Below are 18,875 nucleotides of genomic sequence, written 5' to 3' on the forward strand. Positions count from 1 at the left end.
TTCATTCCAAAGTCTGCACGGGATGAAACTAGCACAAGCAGATAACATCACCTTCCCGAGGCCAAGAAGGGAAGTACCAAGGAGCGACTTACTGAATGAGAGCAGATCAACCGCCATGTAGAATTGCAACCCCAACATGCTAAGAATGGAAGTCCACACCTTCCATGAGAAGATGCATTGAAGCAGAATGTGACTTGTGGTCTCGACATCAGTGTTGCAAAAAGGGCACAAGGGTCGATTGAGGGGTGACCTCTTCTTCTAAGCACGTCTGTCGATAGAATCTTGCTATGACAGGCACTCCACATGAAAAATTTTAGCTTAGGAGGAGCACAAAGACGCCATACAAAATAGATCTCATGTTCCGGTTGAGATGGATTCCACCCATTGATGAATCCGAATGCAGATGATACCGAGAAAATGCCTCTTTTGTCCGGCCACCAAATGAGCTTATCTGCCACTGAAGGACGAATTTTTACCGAGATTATAGAGTCCATTAAGTGGCTGGCCTCCAACGCTTTCGTATCTGAAAGACCCCTTCTGGGATGGAGGCTCATACCACCCCCCTCAAAAGCATCCGCCACTGATATATCTCTACGGGTAGAGAGGAGAAACATGCTTCTAAAGGCATTCTGTAGCGGCTCCTGCCCCATCCATAGATCATCCCAAAACTTGAGGCATCTACCGTTTCCAACATAGAATCTACTGGCAGAAGAAAATTTTGGAAGAAGTAGGTATAGTGCTCTCCAAATTGAAGTTAGACCTCTCCGATTACCCCCTGACATCCACCAATGAGCGTTACCACCAAGCTTGGCAAGAACCATTTCCTTCCAAAGGTTTGAAGAGTGAGTATTGAATTTCCATAACCATTTTAGGAGCAGTGCTTGGTTCATATCCTTGGATTTCCGAATCCCCAGGCCACCTATATTTTTTGGCAAATAGACATCATCCCATCTAACCAGATGATATTTAAAAGTATCACTCGATCCCCTCCATAGAAATCTTCTTTTGAGCTTATCCACAGTCTTACATATGGATGTAAAACAGGGCATAAAAGATAGTGCATAATTTGGAATACCTGCAATGCCAGACTTGAGGAGGATGAGCCTCCCAGCCTTACTAAGTAAACGCCCTTATCCAGGTTGCTAGCCGGGATTCAATTTTCTCAACCACCGGATTCCAAAGACTTTTGCAAATGCGGCCGTTGAATAATGGCAGGCCTAGATAGGTTGTCAGAAAGTGGCTTGTTGTACAACCGAATAAGAGGCCGAGCCCACACAACTTCTGATCCAAAATCTCCATTTTTCGCCAAAACCCAATTTTTCGATTATCTCATCGAGCAGGATTTAATTGACTCCGTCGAAGGCCTTTTCTAGATCAAGTTTCAAGGCAATTCTGGGATCCTTGTTACACCGGAAATGATCAATAAGCTCATGTGCTGCCATAGTAGAATCTAAAATTTATCTTCCATTGAGGAAAGCTCCTTGCCCTCTGTGTATGACGGTTGGGAGAAGAATTTTTAAACGGTGAGCCAAAATTCTAGCAATGATCTTGTAAGTGCTTGTGATGAGACTGATTGGTCGGAAGTCCTCCAGCTTCTTCGGAACCAAGGCGATAAAAATGCGCCAATACTGCGAAAGGTGACACCATTTTTGAAGAAGCCGTGAATCATTGCTAAGTTATGCTCCTTGAACCGGGGCCAAAATCTTTTTAGAAAATTTTCATTAAAACCATCAGGGCCCGGTGCCCTATCAATTTCCCTGCCTAAAACGGCACGCTCAATTTCTCCGGCCGAGAAAGGTAGCTCTAATAAAGATGCGGCGGCAGGAGAGAGACGAGAGAAGCTGATGTGTTGAAACTTTGGCCTATTAAAACATTCCTCTGAATATAAGTCTGTAAAAAACTTAAGCAACACATTAGTAATCAAGGCTCGGCACGACGTTACCTCATTATTAATACATAATGAGGTAATTCGATTAAACTTTCGTTTTGTAGATGCCATGACATGAAAGAATTTTGTATTTACATCTCCCTCCTTCAGCCATTTAAATCTGGCACGTTGCTTCCAACGAATCTTCTCTTGATGCAAGATAGTATTGAGATTAGAGTTAAGAGAGATTCGGGAAGAAAACTCCTCCTGAGTTAAGTACCTTTGTTCTTCCGCAAGGTCCAAGTCTGCAATCTGAGAAAGGAGAGAAGCCTTCTCAGCAACCAGAGTGGTACGGTGGCAAGTGGCCCATTCCTTGATTTTACCTTTTAAGAATCGGAGCTTCAGAGGAAAACCCCACACTCGTCTGCCCAAACTTGGGCCTTCCGAGCACCAACCATCAATAAGAGCATCAAATTTTTTTGCAAATAGCCATGAGTTTTTGAAACGGAAGGGTGAAGATCCCCATTTCTTGAAAGAGGTGGTCAACATGATAGGCCAGTGATCTGATCCCACCTTGTTAAGAACACGGCCAGAGACATTTCCAAAGAGTTGCAACCAATCTGGACATGCCAGAAAACGGTCCAGCTTTGATAAAATTGGTTGTTGTTGGCTGTTCGACCATGTATTATTCTTTCCGGAAAGTGATATCTCATCCAACCCACATCCGCCAATGAAATCTAAGAAACCACGCATAGAGGCAGATATGCGGATGGCCGGAGGTTTCTTCTCATTACAGTATCGGATAACATTGAAGTCACCCGCAAAAAGCCATGGGAGTCTCCAAGACTGATATAACTCACCGAGCTCTTCCCAAAAGAGGGCACACTCCCGATATCTGGTCAGGCCATAGACTCCCCCCACACACCACAATCTGCCAGAGGAAAGATCCCTGGGCTGGATGCCCAAGGAAAAACGACCTTCAGACACCGCTTCCGAACACCACCAATACCCCTAACATTCCAGGATAACACAATCATCTGTAACCAATTTTCATTACATGCAGAGGGTGGGGGCTCTCCCCGTAAGAGGAGGGTGTCAAGCCTCCTTTGGATAGAAGAAGATAATGGGGAGAGAATCTTCTTCTGAATTCATTGCCATTTTTGAAGAACAGAATTGAATTATGAAAGGGGGAGGAAACTTGTTGGTCTTCTCCTCATGCAGAGGGTGGGGGCTCTCCTTGTGAGAGGAGGGTGTCAAGCCTCCTTTGGATAGAAGAAGAAAATTGGGAGAGGGGAGGCTTCTCCCACTTTTCAGTTTTGTTTGAAGGAGAACAAACTTCCTCCTTCAAATGGAAATGGAAAAAGGGAGTTGGAGCCCCTTTCTGAACCTAAAATGGAAAGGGGGAGGAGGGGCTTGTTCCCCTGTTTCATTTGTATTTTGTTAGATTTGGAAATAAAAGAGCAAACAATAGGAAATTTGACAGTGAAAAGGTGGTCCAAGATAAACTGATCAAACCCTCTTACCGTATTTATAATGCTAATTATGAGGTTTCCGAGTTGATTAGGACACTGATATAAAAATTCAACTACAACAGAATTTACATGAGTTTATATTTAGTAAGACTCTTATTTAGTGTAATATACTCCAACACTTTTCCAGCTGACGCAGATCATAGATGCCCAATTTGCTACAGTCGGATGCTCAACTTGCCAAAAATGAATGACTTGCAATTAATTATGTGATTAAACATCCGAGTGAAGTGGACTTTGTCCTGCACCCTGTCTCACAAAAATTCATTACACAAATTCTTGGTTGTGTATGCCTGCTTGAGCTTTTCAATTTTCAGATAGATTGTTGGACCAAATTTCATTTACTCCAACACAACTCCTCAAACTGGGTAGAACATAGCATGAAGTCCCCAACTTGAACAAAAAATGTAAGTGGACCAAAATAGGAAGCTTCAGATTGCTCTTAGCTTTTGATTTCTTCTTTCTCCATTTAAATAATAACACCATCTCAAAAAGTCCAATTGGTCAGAACCAATAGCAAATTGTGGTGGGCAAGAAAAACTAATGAGGACAAAGATAGGGTTTCTCACAACCCCAACTAGAGGCATGACAACATAGAGAAGAAAAAGTGGTAGAAAAAGCTGGGTGATACAAAAGAGTGAATTTCAAAATCAACAAAGACGCAATATGTGATTACCTACAGAAAGTAGTAAAAACAATCTGTTCAAAATATTGTAGAAGGGCAGTTTGATGATTTCTCACTGTCTGCACCTCCTTGGAATAGGCTTATCTTATTCAGTATGTTTGATAGTTTATGTAGTTTAGGTTTAATGTAATTAAAAGGTATAATGAAGGAGATATAAGGGTGTAATTGAGTTTAAGTGAGTAAGGGCATTATTGTCTTTACACTTGTTTTTAAGTTATAAAAGGTGATTAGGTGTCGACCGGAACCCTAATCACGAGAGATCCCTCTCTCTTGCTGCCTTCTCTTCTTCCCTTATTTTCTTCCCTTCTTTCTTCTCTTCTTCTCCCTCTCTGAGTCTGTCTTATTCCGTAATTTCACTTTGTATCAGAGCAGTAAAACCTAGTTACAAGTGCATGAAACCTTCCTCTTCCTTCCTTTGAAGTCTGCAACTTCTTGAAAGGGGCATTTTTCAAAATCTGCTTTGACTGGTTCGTGAAAATCTGAACTTTGGCGTTTTTCTTTTGCCTTAACCCTAGTGTTGATGGCTGCTACTACTATTTGAGCAGTTTTGAGACTATCTACTGCCCCATGAGGGTTTATTTAGTGAAAAATACTCCTTTCTGCATTATGGGCGACCCATACTGAGTTCCCTGCCTACATCATGTTGGATCTTGCTGATGTCAACCCTAGTTTCTTGGATATCTTTGTGGCATGCAGTTTTAAGTGCATAGAACTTGATTTGTATCCTAAAGGAGAGTTCTTTATTTGGATTTCCTTCCATCTACTTGTTGCGAAACCCATTATTGGGCCTTGCCTACCTGTATCATCATTGGGTTGGCTAACGTCAGCCCTAAAAGTTGAAGTTTTTGTGGGATTTCTGAGTTTTACCTTCAATAGTAAGGGATTTGCGACCTTAGAGCAGATTGGTACTACCAATTGATAAAACCCTAATCTTTCTAAGAAGTGGGCCCATAGTACCTGTGCAGCTCTTGATTTTGTGTTGATTTGGTGCTATCTACAGTGCACATTTGTGGCATATATGGCTGATTCTGGTGAGGTTATTACCCCTTCAAGGGACTCTGGGAACTTAAAAGGGGAAACTACTACTATAATTACTTTTGAGAGACTGTATGGCCAAAACTATCCGAGTTGGTCAAGATCTGTCAAATTATACTTGAAGGCTAAGAAGAAGACTAAATTCATTAGGGATGATCCTTCTGTTTGTTTGAATGATGACTGGAAAGTTGAGGACGATCAGGTTATGACCTAGCTAATTAACAACATGGGTTCCAAGTTAATGAATCATGTTATGAATTGTGGCACTGTCATGGACATTAGAGTCTGTTTATGCTTGGGAGAGCAACTTGTCCTAAGTTTATGAACTCTATGCCTAGACGTTTAGCCTCAAGAGAGGTCAGAGGGCTGTCACGGAATACTACAGTGAGCTGGTCGGTATATTGCAGGAGATGAGTGTTTTTCATCCCTTTGCTGTTGATGAAAGGGAAACGAGAAACAACTTGGACAAGTGCACATTGCAAAAGTTCTGGACAATTTGGGACCAGAATTTGATGCCATTGGGGGCACAACTATTGGTCTAAAAAATTAGTTGCTAAAGATTTTACTTTTAGGGCCTAGCGATGAACGAAGGGAGCGAAGGGAACGAGAGAGCTCTCAATGTGAGAGACGAAGAAGCACAACAAGCAAATCGGGAGAAGGATTCGACCAAGGCATCACAACTATTGGTCTAAAAAATTAGTTGCTAAAGATTTTACTTTTAGGGCCTAGCGATGAACGAAGGGAGCGAAGAGAACAAGGAAAGAGCTCTCACTGTGAGAGACGAAGAAGCACAACAAGCAAATCGGGAGAAGGATTCAACCAAGGAGGGGAGGCGGCACGATAACCTCTGAGGGACCGTTGGCGACGGTGGGATCCCATCGGCCGCCATGCGGCCAACTTGAATGACTCTTACAAAACCTGATGATGGATGTGGATTGAGACGCCTTTCACTAGGGAAAAAAACTATTCCCAATGAAGAAGACGAAGAAGGTGGTTGGCAAACGGCCAACCGACGCAAGACCACTAGACGACGAGCTTGAGGCTCCTCTGAAACTGCGAAACCGATTGCCACCTTTCGGGTCGGAAGTACCATGTTCTCTTTCCAGAACGCCTCTGATCGCGCCTGACAAATGGCAAGTAGTCCATCATCTCTATTCCATTCATTGCCAATATTGCTGTCATCACCCAATTTGATGCTGTCACCTAGTCACCTAAATTGACAATGACATCGAGGAGCTTTGGACCGGAAATTTCGTCTTCCTCCTATCCGTCTACAAGTACAAAGGCAAGTGAGATTGCAAGATCACCCAATTTTGTGGCAAGCAAATCATGGGAAGAGTTTATATCCTGGAGGCATCAAACTTTGGTTTTGGACGAAACCAATTCAAATCTTGGGTTGTTCGAATAGCCGGCTTTGATGAAGGAAAAAAAACCTGAGAAACCTCAAAAATTTTCTTTTCCGCCTTTGAAACCCCCAGGCTCCAGCTCACTCTCCCCGCCACTTACCCCCTTGCCACCACAGACCCGCCCACCCAACCCTCCGACCCTTTCTCCACAATAGGGATCATGAAGATTCTGTCCGACATGTATGAGAAGCCTTTCGCAAATAATAAGGTACATCTCATGAAAAAACTCTTCAATTTAAAGATGACAGAAAATACATCAGTTGCATCGTATTTGAATGAGTTTAGCACGATTGTCATTGACATCCATTCAAATTAAATTTGATGATGAAGTTTGTGCTTTAATTATTTTGGCGTCTTTGCCAAATTGTTGGGAGCCTATGAGGGCTGCAGTCAGCAACTCTGTAGGCAACAGGAAGTTGATTTTTAATGATGTTCGGGATACCATTCTTGTCAAGGAAGTTCGTAGAAAGGACTCCGGAGAATTGTCGACATCTAATTCTACCCTAAGTGTTGATACTAGGGGCAGGAACTTCGAGAGGAATTCCAACAAGGGCAATGGTAATGGGAAGTCAAGGAATGGTAGAAGCAAGTCCCGATTCGGAAGAAATGTGGAATGCTGGAATTGTGGCAAGTCTGGTCACACAAAGAAGAATTGCATAGCACCAAAGAAGGATGAAAAGAAAAATGATGCTGCAAATACGGTGATAGAAGAGGTACAAGATGCTTTACTCTTGTTGGTGGATAGCCCTATTGACTCTTGGGTGTTAGATTCAGGAGTTTCTTTTCACACCATCGCACATCGTGAGATCATGAAGAATTATGTTGTTGGAGATCACGGGAAGGTTTATCTTGCTAATGGAGAACCTTTGGATATTGTCGGTATTGGTAATGTCAGTTTGAGGATGTCAAACGGGTCAGTGTGGAAAATTCACAAGGTGAGACATGTACCAAAATTGATGCGTAATCTAATCTCAGTAGGACAACTTGATCATGAAGGTCATAGTGTGATTTTTAATGGTGCTGCTTGGAAAGTCACAAAGGGATCCATGGTTGTTGCGCGAGGAATTAAAACTTGAACTCTTTACATCACTTCCAGTTGCAAAGACACGGTTGTAGTTGCTGATGCTGTTACTGATTCTGATTTGTGGCATTATAGGCTCGGTCACATGAGTGAGAAGGGAATGAAAGTGCTTCAGTCCAAAGGGAAGCTACCAGGGTTGAAAATTGTAAATAACAGTTTGTGTGAAGGCGGTATCTTAAGCAAGCAAAAAAGGGTTAGGTTTTCTAAGGTTGGAAAGGAGCAAAAGACAACAAAGTTGGAGTTAGTTGACACAGATGTGTGGGGGCCTTCAACTGTTACTTCTTTGGTGGTTCCAACTACTATGTGACATTTATTGATGATGCAAGTAGAAACGTATGGGTTTATTTCTTGAAAAAGAAATCTGTGAAAAAGAAATCTGAAGTCTTTGATACCTTCAAGAGATGGAGAACAATGGTTGAGAATGAGACATATTTGAAGGTGAAGTGCTTGTAGTCAGATAATGGGAGAGAATATGTAGATGATGATTTCAAGCGATACTGTGCCGATAAGAAGACCATTCCTGGAAAACCTCAACAGAATGGTGTGGCAGAGATGATGAATAGGACTTTGAACGAGCGTGCTAGGAGCATGAGATTGCATGCGGGATTGCCAAAGATGTTCTGGTTTGAGGCTATTAGCACAACTGCCTATTTGATCAATAGAGGTCCCTCAACACTATTGGATTGCAAAATACCAGAAAAGGTTTGGAGTGGCAAAGAGGTAAACCTTTCTTTCTGGAAAGTGTTTGGTTGTATTTCTTATATTCATATTGATTCTGTTGCTAGAAGTAAACTTGATGCTAAATCTAAAATATGTTTCTTTATAGGCTATGGTGGTACTGAGTTTGGTTATCACTTCTGGGATGACCAAAGTCGAAAGGTTATCAGAAGCAAGGACGTGATCTTCAATGAAGGTGTCTTGTATAAAGACAGGTTGTGAACAAATTCTGAGAGCACAAGCAATGAAGCTAAGAAGTCTAAAGTGATTCACTTGAAAGATCTTCCAGTTATTGAGATGGAGAATATTGCTCAAGAATATTAGGAAAACATACCCCCAAAATTAAATCAGAACAATCCTGTGACTAAAGTTAGGAGATCTGCCAGAACTAGCAGACCACCACAGAGGTACTCCCCTGCACTTAATTATATTTTGTTGACTGATAAAGGTGAATCAGAGAGTTATGAGGAGGCCGTGCAAGTTGATGAATCAACCAAGTGGGAGTTAGCTATGTGGGATGAGGTGGATTCATTGTTATCCAATCAGACATGGCAGTTGACTGAGATACCAAAAGGGAAGAAGACCTTGCAGAAAAAATGGGTGTACCAAATAAAAGACGAACATGATGGCAACAAGCGGTACAAGGCAAGACTGGTGGTAAAAGGTTTTCAACAAAAAAAAGGCATTGACTACACTGAGATTTTCTCTCAGTAGTGAAATTGACTACGATTGTTTTTTTTTTTTTTTGAAATGATACTGAATTTTATTAAGACAAAAGCTCAAAAGAGCAATTTACAAAGGAGGGAAGCCTTCCCAAACAATTGGAGATTGCTGGGAAGTTCCAAAATTTGCCAATTTATTAGCCAAAGAGTTGGTTGATCTAGGAATGCGATTCCAATTACAATGAGTAGAAAATACAATGTCAACAATACTATCAGTGATGGGCTAGTGGTGCCAAGGGGGGGGAGCTGTCTTTGGAACATCAACTAATAACAGTCTTTGAGTTGCTTTCAATGATTAACTTGCCATGGAGACGATCTCTGAAGATTTGGAGGCCGAACAACAGAGCACTTACTTCAGTAATATTAGAATCGGCAATGCCCATCGGACCAACATAAGAAAGAATATGGTCTCCATTGTGACCTCTGAACACTCCACCTACTCCAGCCGGCCCAGGACAACCAATAACACTATCATCAAAATTCAGTTTAATGCAGTCGCAAGGGAGAGGATCCCAGATGGCCATACTCGGAGTTCTACAGGGGCCAGACATATGGGCAATCAAACTCTAATTTTCCCGAAGGGAAACACCCAATAGAGCGGCAAATTCCTTCCTTGTATGAAGCCAACTCGAGATGAGGCCAACGGATTGAGAAGTCGTGTTGTCCGGGGTGCTAGCTTTGGAGTTGAATCTCCGGTTGTTCCGCTCGAGCCAAATGTACCATGGAACATGCGCAAGACAAGTCGAAAGAACTAACTTGCCCAACCGAGGAAGGTGAATCCCTCGAGGAAGGTGAAGCCTAGCATTAATGGTATCTTCTAGGTGGCCTCAACTTATTCCCATATCAGAGAAGACTCCAACATTTCTGAGTACAAGGCAAATCTTGCATGGAAGCTCTCTGTGCTCAACAGGATAAGTTTTTCATATGGACAGCCATCAGAGAACTTATCCTCACAACTGACAACCTTCAAAAGAGGGGCTTCACCGTCTCCAACATCACTTGCCCTCTATGTGGTGTATGTGAGGAGACTGTTCGGCACACTCCTTCATTGTGGGTACTCATGGCATGGATAGATGGCAATTTTTAGAAATTTGGTATTCAGGTGGGCCTTCATCAAGACCTTTTTGGCACCTTCCAGATGGTATTGGGAATGCGTATGCCAAGAATTGGCAAGCTGCTTCTATCTGCTTGCCTTGCTCATATTTCGTGGTGTCTTTAGTTGGAGCGGAATACTAGGGGGTTTAACCTCAAATTCAGAAGCCTGGAAAACAATGTCTCTTGTGCAATAGGAATGATCTCCAACTGGTTGTGTACTAGGAAGGAATTTGCGCCTCAAGCAGGAATATCCCTTTGCTGGAATTTGAGTCTTCTGGCTCATATGGCCTGTCCTCAAAAAGTGCTGGCCATGACCGAATGGGAGCCTCCCCCTAGTGTCAGCATGAAGTTAAATTTTGATGGAAGTGCTTTGGGGTACCCGGGACCAGCCGGTGCGGGTGGTGTCTTTAGGAATCACAGAGGTGAAACTATTCGTTCTTATATGCGGCCGGTTGGTATTGCTGACTCCAACACCACGGAAGTGGCTGCCCTTCTTCATGGGTAGGAAATTTTCAAGGACCATCTTCATGGAAAATTGATGATTGAAGGGGATTCAAAAGTTGTCATTAGTTGGTGCTCCAGCACCGCCTCCCCACCTTGGCGACATTGGCTCACCATTTCTTCTATAACAGACATTGTATATTCTATTTCTGGTACATGGAGCCACATTCCTAGGTCAACGTAGTATTTCATGAGAGGACCAAACACATTCAAGTAGATTGCCACTATGTTCAAGATGTAGTGATGAAAAAGGAAGTTGCTACTCCCTATGTTCAATTACGTGATCAAGTCGGTGATGTATTCAATAAAGCCTTGGGTAGGTGTGAATTTAGGACATTTTGTAACAAGTTGAGACTACCAGATATATATGCTACAGTTTAAAGGGGGATTGTTAAATATTGTAAAGGGTAGTTTGATCATTTTTCATAATCTGGTTATATCAAGGAGAGTACCAGTAGTTTCAACAAGTCTATATTTGTTTATGGTCCAATTTTTATAACATTTGGACATGTATCTATGAAGATATAAGGAGTTCTTGTATGAGGGGTCAAGAGGTATTTTTTTTCTTTACTCACTCAAGTTAAAAGGTCCCATCCAAAAAGCTGTATGCTCTTTTTCAAAATTCCTTCTTTCTTCTTCTCTTAACCTTTTCTCTCTCTCAACACTCTTTTCTTCAATAATTGACACCTTTTTATTTGGTCCATTCTAATGTATGGGGCCCACATCAGGTTTTTAGTCCATTTGGTTTCCCATATTTCTTAACATTCATAGATGTTTATAGTCGTGTGACTTTGGTGTACCTCCTTTGGGAGAAAACATAAGTATTAGCTGTATTTCTCAAAATTTATATTGAAATAAAAACACAGTTTGGTACTTTTATCCATGACTTTCATTCAAATAATGGCCTCTCCTCTATGATCTATTTGGAAAAAGCGGCGGATGACTCAAACATGTTACTGATCTACCAGAATTTGATATCCCTATTCTCAATTTGCTGATGACACCTCTGGTTTGATGATGGCACTTTTGGAAAGTCGGATCAAGGCCCTCCTTGGTCAATTTGGAATCACATCGGGGCATAAAATCAGTTGGCACAAAACCGCACTCATGGGGCTACCACATTGATGATGAGTAACTCCACTCTATGGCAGCTTATCTGGGATCTCTCTCTAGCCACGCTTCCCAGTACCTACCTGGGGCTCCCCTTCTTTGACAGCTGATCGTACAAAAATCTGTGGTCCCCAATCATTGGGAAAATGGGAATGTCGACTAGCCCCACCTAGAGAGGAAGGTTCTTATCTAAAGCCGTGAGAATGCCTTACACATTGATTAGCTTTTATTTGTGCTGTATACTGTTTAATTGCTGCAGCTTGTCATTTAGCTTTTGTTTCTCAACATCTTTCTCCCTTGGTATTCTTATCGTCCTCATGCTAACAAAATCTTTTTCTGGTTATGGTAAAGCAAAAGTTTTTCATTGGGTAATATATCATGTTAAGATGTTCAAAACTTCACTTGCTACATGTAATATGGGCATACTTATTGTGGAGGCCAACTGGCATTCATCCTCTTTTATGGGTTTCTATGTTACAGTTGGGCCATGGTGACTATTCTTCTGCAAACACAAAGATTTTGCGAATGGTGAATACATTTGCTGTCAATAATGAAGCAAGACATATGATTGAGACGTTACAAACCCAATTGCAGAAAGCACAGGAAAAGCTTCGAGCAATTGAAGATTTGAAAGGACAGACATGTATGTCGTGCTCTCTATCTTGAACTTTCTGGGCTAAGTTCCCTGCAGTTGTAGCTTTATCGGTTGGCTGTGCCAGTGTGCTACAAGGATGCGTCCTGTAGATGATCATGTACTTCTGATTTGAACTTAATTTCTGCCTCTGAAGAAATTTAGTTTGTCTACTATTACAGCATGTGGTGTCTTTTGCCTTTCCTATCAGTGAATGCATTGTCTGGCTTGTAACTTTTTTATTGACATTGAGTCTAACATCATTGCATTTGAGACATATATGCTCTTTGCTAATGAATATACAAATATGCCTGTTTGTTAAGTATCGTATATCTGCCTGTACGTCCTTAATTGCAATAATAGATATTAGGTGCAATATGATTATTTTGCTGAACTTTACCTTTGTCATCCAACTAGTAGTATGATTTACGCTCATGACTTGCATCTTGTGTCTTGTTGATGGTGGGTGAAAAATTAGGGTTTAATTTTATTGTTGATTTTGTTCTGACTCTGATTACCTTTCTTTGTTAAAGGTCCTTTTCTTTTTCTTTTTTGTCAGATGCTGGAAATGTGATAGAGTCTGATTTATCTGAGGTGAATGCACGGCTCAGAGGAGAAATTGCAACATTAAATAAACGTGAAGAAAGGTGATTGGTAATCTGAAACTAATTCTGATTTTTGTTTCAATTTCATTATAATTTTTTAAAATTTTGCATGATACATGGAACAGGTATAAGGCGGTTTTTTACGAGAAAATCCAAGTATTTAGAAAGGCTTGTTGTTCTCTTTTTGGTTATAAGGTATTCATATCCCTCTTTTTCTTTGGGAGCAGATCAGTGTTCCCTTCAGGTTTTAGTTGGTCTTCATGTTGGTACATTTCTAGTCATTGCTGCATTATTGCTGGTCTTGATCCACATGTGCACTTCAACTGTTTTATTTGCATATTTCTCAAATGTTGACCTAGTCATTTTTTCACCCCAGTTATCAAATTTTTATTCGAGCTATGGAGCTTGTTTCCTTAATTCCTTTGTGAAGAAAAGGTCAAATTTAACATAATTACGAATATACCCCTAATTAAGATCTCTCTATATCCTCTCAAGCTAGGGAATAAATATAAAAAAACCCTAGCTTGCTGCAAAACAAATGAATCCTTCTTTGGAAGTGCTCTCATGAAAGCAACACCCAACCAATTTGACGACCGAACATGGTGATTTGCAGTTTTGCCACTCATAATTGTATTTCTAATAAAATGACTATCCACCTTGATATGTTTTGCTCTCTTATGGTAGACTGAAATGTTGGCTATAGATATAGCTGTATGATTCTCACAAAACATACTCATGATTCACTATCATTGAATCCTGAAAAGCATGCAAGGGTAAGAGAAAATAAGTGCAAGTAGAGGAAAAATGAAGAGAGAAGAAAGAATGGAAGAAGCAGCCAGAAAGGAGCTGCATTAACTAGTGTCGGGAATTGAGACTGATCCTCTTAAATTCATCACTAAAGTGGTTTTGGGTAAAGGACAGAAATGCCCTTAAGTACAAGAATCCCTATACCTTTCTCTATACACATCAGATTCTAATGAAATTTGAAATACAAACATATAGAAAGTAACTATCATGCTAGGAATATGACACCTATCTGACATGGTCAAATGACCAAAATACCCTTGTGTCTATAATTTAACTCCTATTCAAGCTGGAGAGTCAATATAAAATAGTCTTAGCTTGTTAGAAATTCCCAAGTGTTTTCGCTTTCCGAGAGGTTTAGTAAACTCATCTCCAGGTTGCTTTGAAGACTTCACATATGGAGTGACTATTTTCCCTTGCATAACTACGTCTCTAATAAAATTACAATCTATCTATATGTGTTTCATTCTTCCATGGAACACAGGTTTACTTGCTATTATTATAGCTGCTTGATTGTCATACTTCATAACTGTAGGTTTTGGAACAAAGAACCCAAATTCAACAAGAACGGACTTAATTCACATAAGTTCGCTGACTGTGTGAGGCATTGCCCTATATTTGGCCTCAACATTAGATCTAGCCATTAAAACTTAATTCTTGCTTTTCCAACTCACCAATTTACCTCCAACAAAAAAACAGTAACCAGTAGCAAATCTCCTATCCATTTTGTGCCTAGCATAATCTGCATCAGAGTATCCCAATATACCCATCCTCTTATTTTGAGTATACATTAGGCCTTTTCTAGGGGCACATTTTAAATATTTTAAAATTCTCTAAGCAGCTTCAAAATGTACTGATCTTAGGTTTTCCATAAACTGACTCACCACTCCCACTAGAAAAGATATACATGCCTAGTGATTGTAGCATAGATCAATTCTCCTACTAGGTGTCTATACTACGTCTTATCCTTGAGGATGGGACTATGAGAGTCATGAATGTCAGTATTCACTTCCATGGGAGTCTCCACTGGCTTAGCACCCAACATTCATACTCACTCAACTTATGTATAATATACATTCTCTGAGATTGAACGACTCCCTTCTTACTCTGAGCCAGCTCAATGTCAAAGAAATATTTTAGCTGTCCTAGATCTTTTGTTTGAAAATGTGTTTTAATGCGTTTTCACTTTCTCGATTCCTTCCAAGTCACTTCTGGATAAGATAATGTCATCAACATACACAACTAAAATGACAATAACTGTCTTCCTCTTGAGTACTAACACCAAATGATCACATTGATTTCTATAAAACCAAATCTTGTCACCACATTGCTAAATTTTTCAAACCACGCTCTAGAGCTTTGTTTGAGTTTGTAAATAGCTTTCTTCAACCAGTATACTTTGGCTCTCCTCCTGAGCAATATACCCCAGAGGTTGCTTTATTTACACCAACCCCGACTAGAAATGCATTCTTCACATTTAACTGAAAAAGCGACCACCCTTGATTTATTGCCATTGAAACCGAAATGCAAACAGAAAGTGAGTCGAGCAATAGGGGAAAATGTTTCAAATACATCAACCCCGAATGTCTATATAAACCTTGGCTACCAATTTGGCCTTGTACCACTCAATAGTTCTAGCTATGTTGTATTTGATAGTGTAGAGTCAATGGCCCTTGCAACAGTTGCCTCAGTAGGTGGGTCATAAAGACTCCATGTGCCTCTAGATACCAAAACATCCATCTCCTCGTCCCTAACACGTTTCCACTTGGCAAAGCCATAACATCCTACATTGAACAAGTAGTAGAAGACAAAGACAACGACTTTGTAAAGGATTTGTATGATGGGGACAAGAAATCAAAACACACATATTCAGAAATAGAATGAGAGGTACACGATTGTTTACCTTTTCGAAGGCTAATGAGAAGATCCAAATTAGATAAAATCGGACCTTGTTCTTGAGGAGCGAGGTCATGAGCTGGAATGTCAGTTAGAAGGCAATGATGCGGGTAATAGCCGACGAGAACATTGACTATATACTTGAAGTGGTGGAGAGGATCCTGCATGTGATAGATCCATAACAATAATAGGAACTAGGTTATCTAGACAAGGCTTAGATGGAAATTGAAACTCTGTAGAAGACGCAAAGTATGGGGCGTTCTCAAAAAAGAAGAAACATGTCTTTTTTTTAATTCGATCATAACACTTATATCATTTTTTATGATGTAAGTAACCCAAGAACCAACTTAATGGCTCAAGGAGATAACTGATCAGTAGACGTATTGAATAAATGGACAAATCATGTAGATCTAAAGATACGAAGAACAACATCAAATAGTTTACACTTTTGTTTTAAGATTGCATGGGAACTTGTCCTTTTAAAACAGATGAAGGCATGCGGATAATCAATTAACACGATGTTAATATTACGTCTCCCCTAAAACGATTTAAGAACATTCGTATGAAATAATAATGTATGGGTCACTTTGAGGAGATGTCAGTTTTTATGCTCAACAACTTCGTTTTGCTGAGAGAATAAGCATATGAAGTTTGATTAGTAATTTCGCCTAAAGCACAAAAAGATGCAAACTGCTTATTAAGAAATTTCAGGCCATTTTTAGTATGAAAAATATTAACACATGCACCAAAATGATTTGTTATTTCATTGAAGAAATTCACAAATACATCATAGACTTTTGATTTTTCTCATAGAAGATACAACCATGTAACTCGATTGAAGTCATCTATGAAAGACACAAAATACTTAAAACCAAATGGACTGGGGACTCTACATGGACCCCCATATATTAGAATGAATTAACTAAAAAATACGAGAACTATGACTACACCTAATTGGAAAACTTTCTATGATTTTTCCCAGTTGACGTGACTGAAAATGTCAACATGCAAGGATGGAAGGAAGACATCTTATTGACGAGGAAACATGTTGTAAGAACGACATTACCCCAATACGACTTAGGTACATTCATATGAAACAACATTGTATGTTCCACTTCCAGCAGATAACGATTTTTATGTTCTGCAACTCCATTTTGTTATGGAATGAACAAACAAGAGGATTGATGAATAATCCCTTGATTTTGACAAAATATATCAAATTTCTAGTTCATGAACTTAAGCCCATTATCAATAAGCAGTACACGAATAGAAGTGGCAAACTAATATTTTATTTCATTGTAATAGTTTTGAAATATATAAAAAACTTAAGACTTCTCCTGAAGGAGATACATCTAAGTACATCTATTGAAATCATCAATAATTGAAAGAAAATACTTATAACCAAATAAACTAGTAACAGTATAAGGACCCCAAGCAGTAGAATGAACAATGTCGAATAACTGACTACTCCTGTGTTGAGAAATAGGAAATGGTGTCTGATGATGCTTGCCCAACTAGCATGATTCGCACTAAAATGAAAGATTGGAAGGAAATGCAGGAAAAAGCTAAACTGGTTTTGCCTGAGATGGATGACCTAACTGTAAGTACCACTGTAGAGGTGAGACTGCAGTAAAGCCTGCAATGTATTATTTGGTAAGTGTCACTTCAAATAATAGAATTTGCCCCTCTTACATGCGGATCCGGAAACACATAATAGGTAGGATAAAAGATTAGTGAACAATTCATTAATTTTGTCAATTGACTGACCAATAATAGATTAAGAGTGAACTTGGGAACCAATAGCACAAAGTGATGAGATATGAATGATGCAGGTGTAACAATACTAACTCCTTGGACTGACGAGATACAATCATTGGCTTAGCCCAGCTCCACATCTCTTCGAAGCCTCCTGTCATTTGCGAATGGATCCCGCCTCCTACTGGAGTCCTTAAGCTGAACTTTGACGGATCTTCTTTTGGTAACCCTGGTTTAGCCGGCTTTGGTGGCGTGATTCGTGATTCTTTTGGGAACCAAATCGTCTCTTTCTCCGGTCCTCTTGGTATTGCAGACTCCACGACGGCTGAGCCTCAAAGCTTTCTTAATGGGCTTCGTCTTTTTCATATCATTGCTTCGGACCTATCCTGATCGAGGGAGACTCTAAGGTGATGATCGGTTGGTGTGAGAATGCCTCTTCACCTCCGTGGCGCCATTGGGATGCCTTTTTTGAAATTCTGGATATTGTTAATCTCTTTGATTGTTTCTGGTCTCTCATTCTAAGATCAGCAAATTCCATGGCTGATGCATTAGCCAAGCAAGGAGCCTCCTTGCAATCTCTTGTTGTCAGGAGTTCGCTCCTTTTGTTCTCTTAATAAATTCACATTTCATAAAAAAAGAAAAGAAAAAAGAGAGATACAATCATCAACTAGGTAACATATTTAACATCAAATGACTCTTTAAATTGGGAAACAAGGACGACATACATGACATATGAGTTGTAGCTCCTGAGTCAAGTACCCATGTGGACAATGGACACACATGAAGAGCAGCCATACCTGAACTAGCCAGAGTGGCTATAGGAGTAAAAGTCTGAGCCAAAAATGCTGAGGAAGTGGCAACTAAGAGTTTAGCCATTTGTTGCAAAGTTGTTGTTGTTGTAGTAGTAATTGGTTCGTTTCATCAGAAGATCCTAGTACGTTTCGTTAGAAAACCTTGTATAACAATTTTTACCACCTCAATACGAGTCTCACTACTATCATGATGGTTGAGTTTGCCCACACTTGTTTACCAAACTTGATCTATCACTTATCTAAGAAATGGTTTGTCTTGCCACAATAATTACACTTCCTTTCAGACTTGTCATCACCTCGGCCTCTACCCTGACCAAATCCATCTCTACCTCAACGTTCTAGCACTGTTACGACCTCTAGAAGACTGTAAAATCAGAGGTATTAAGTGCAGAGGCATCCACCGTCTTAACTCCTTTTCTTCTTCTGGGTACAATTTTAGTTTCTGTTAAGTTGTGGAGCCTAATTAATGCCTTAACTCATATGACATGCCCTTGCAGGACTCCCGTTATGGCCATCTAGGATCTTTCCCCTTGTGGCTACATCAAACTCAATTTTGATGGTGGTACTATTGGCTGTCCTCGGCTGACTGGAGCAGGTGATATTTTCGGAGGCAACAATGGAGAC

The 18,875-nt window shown here is 40.2% G+C and overlaps 1 protein-coding gene across 2 annotated transcripts in view; it reads left to right on the top strand.

Annotated features, from left to right (window-relative positions):
• The window catches only part of LOC137946147 (mitotic spindle checkpoint protein MAD1), a 47,139-nt gene that overhangs the window by 20,554 nt on the left and 7,710 nt on the right, over positions 1-18,875 (top strand). For both annotated transcript variants that reach the window (XM_068792349.1, XM_068792350.1), the window contains exons 11-13: positions 12,229-12,391; positions 12,939-13,026; positions 13,110-13,179. In XM_068792349.1, coding sequence (XP_068648450.1) covers positions 12,229-12,391; positions 12,939-13,026; positions 13,110-13,179 — 321 coding nt within the window. The remainder of the gene's footprint in view (positions 1-12,228; positions 12,392-12,938; positions 13,027-13,109; positions 13,180-18,875) is intronic.

The sequence above is a fragment of the Aristolochia californica genome, unplaced genomic scaffold, assembly GCF_029961685.1.
Source record: "Aristolochia californica isolate CCGP_79_NKW_82.1479 unplaced genomic scaffold, dmAriCali1.0.hap1 SCAF_12, whole genome shotgun sequence".
NCBI lineage: Eukaryota > Viridiplantae > Streptophyta > Magnoliopsida > Piperales > Aristolochiaceae > Aristolochia > Aristolochia californica.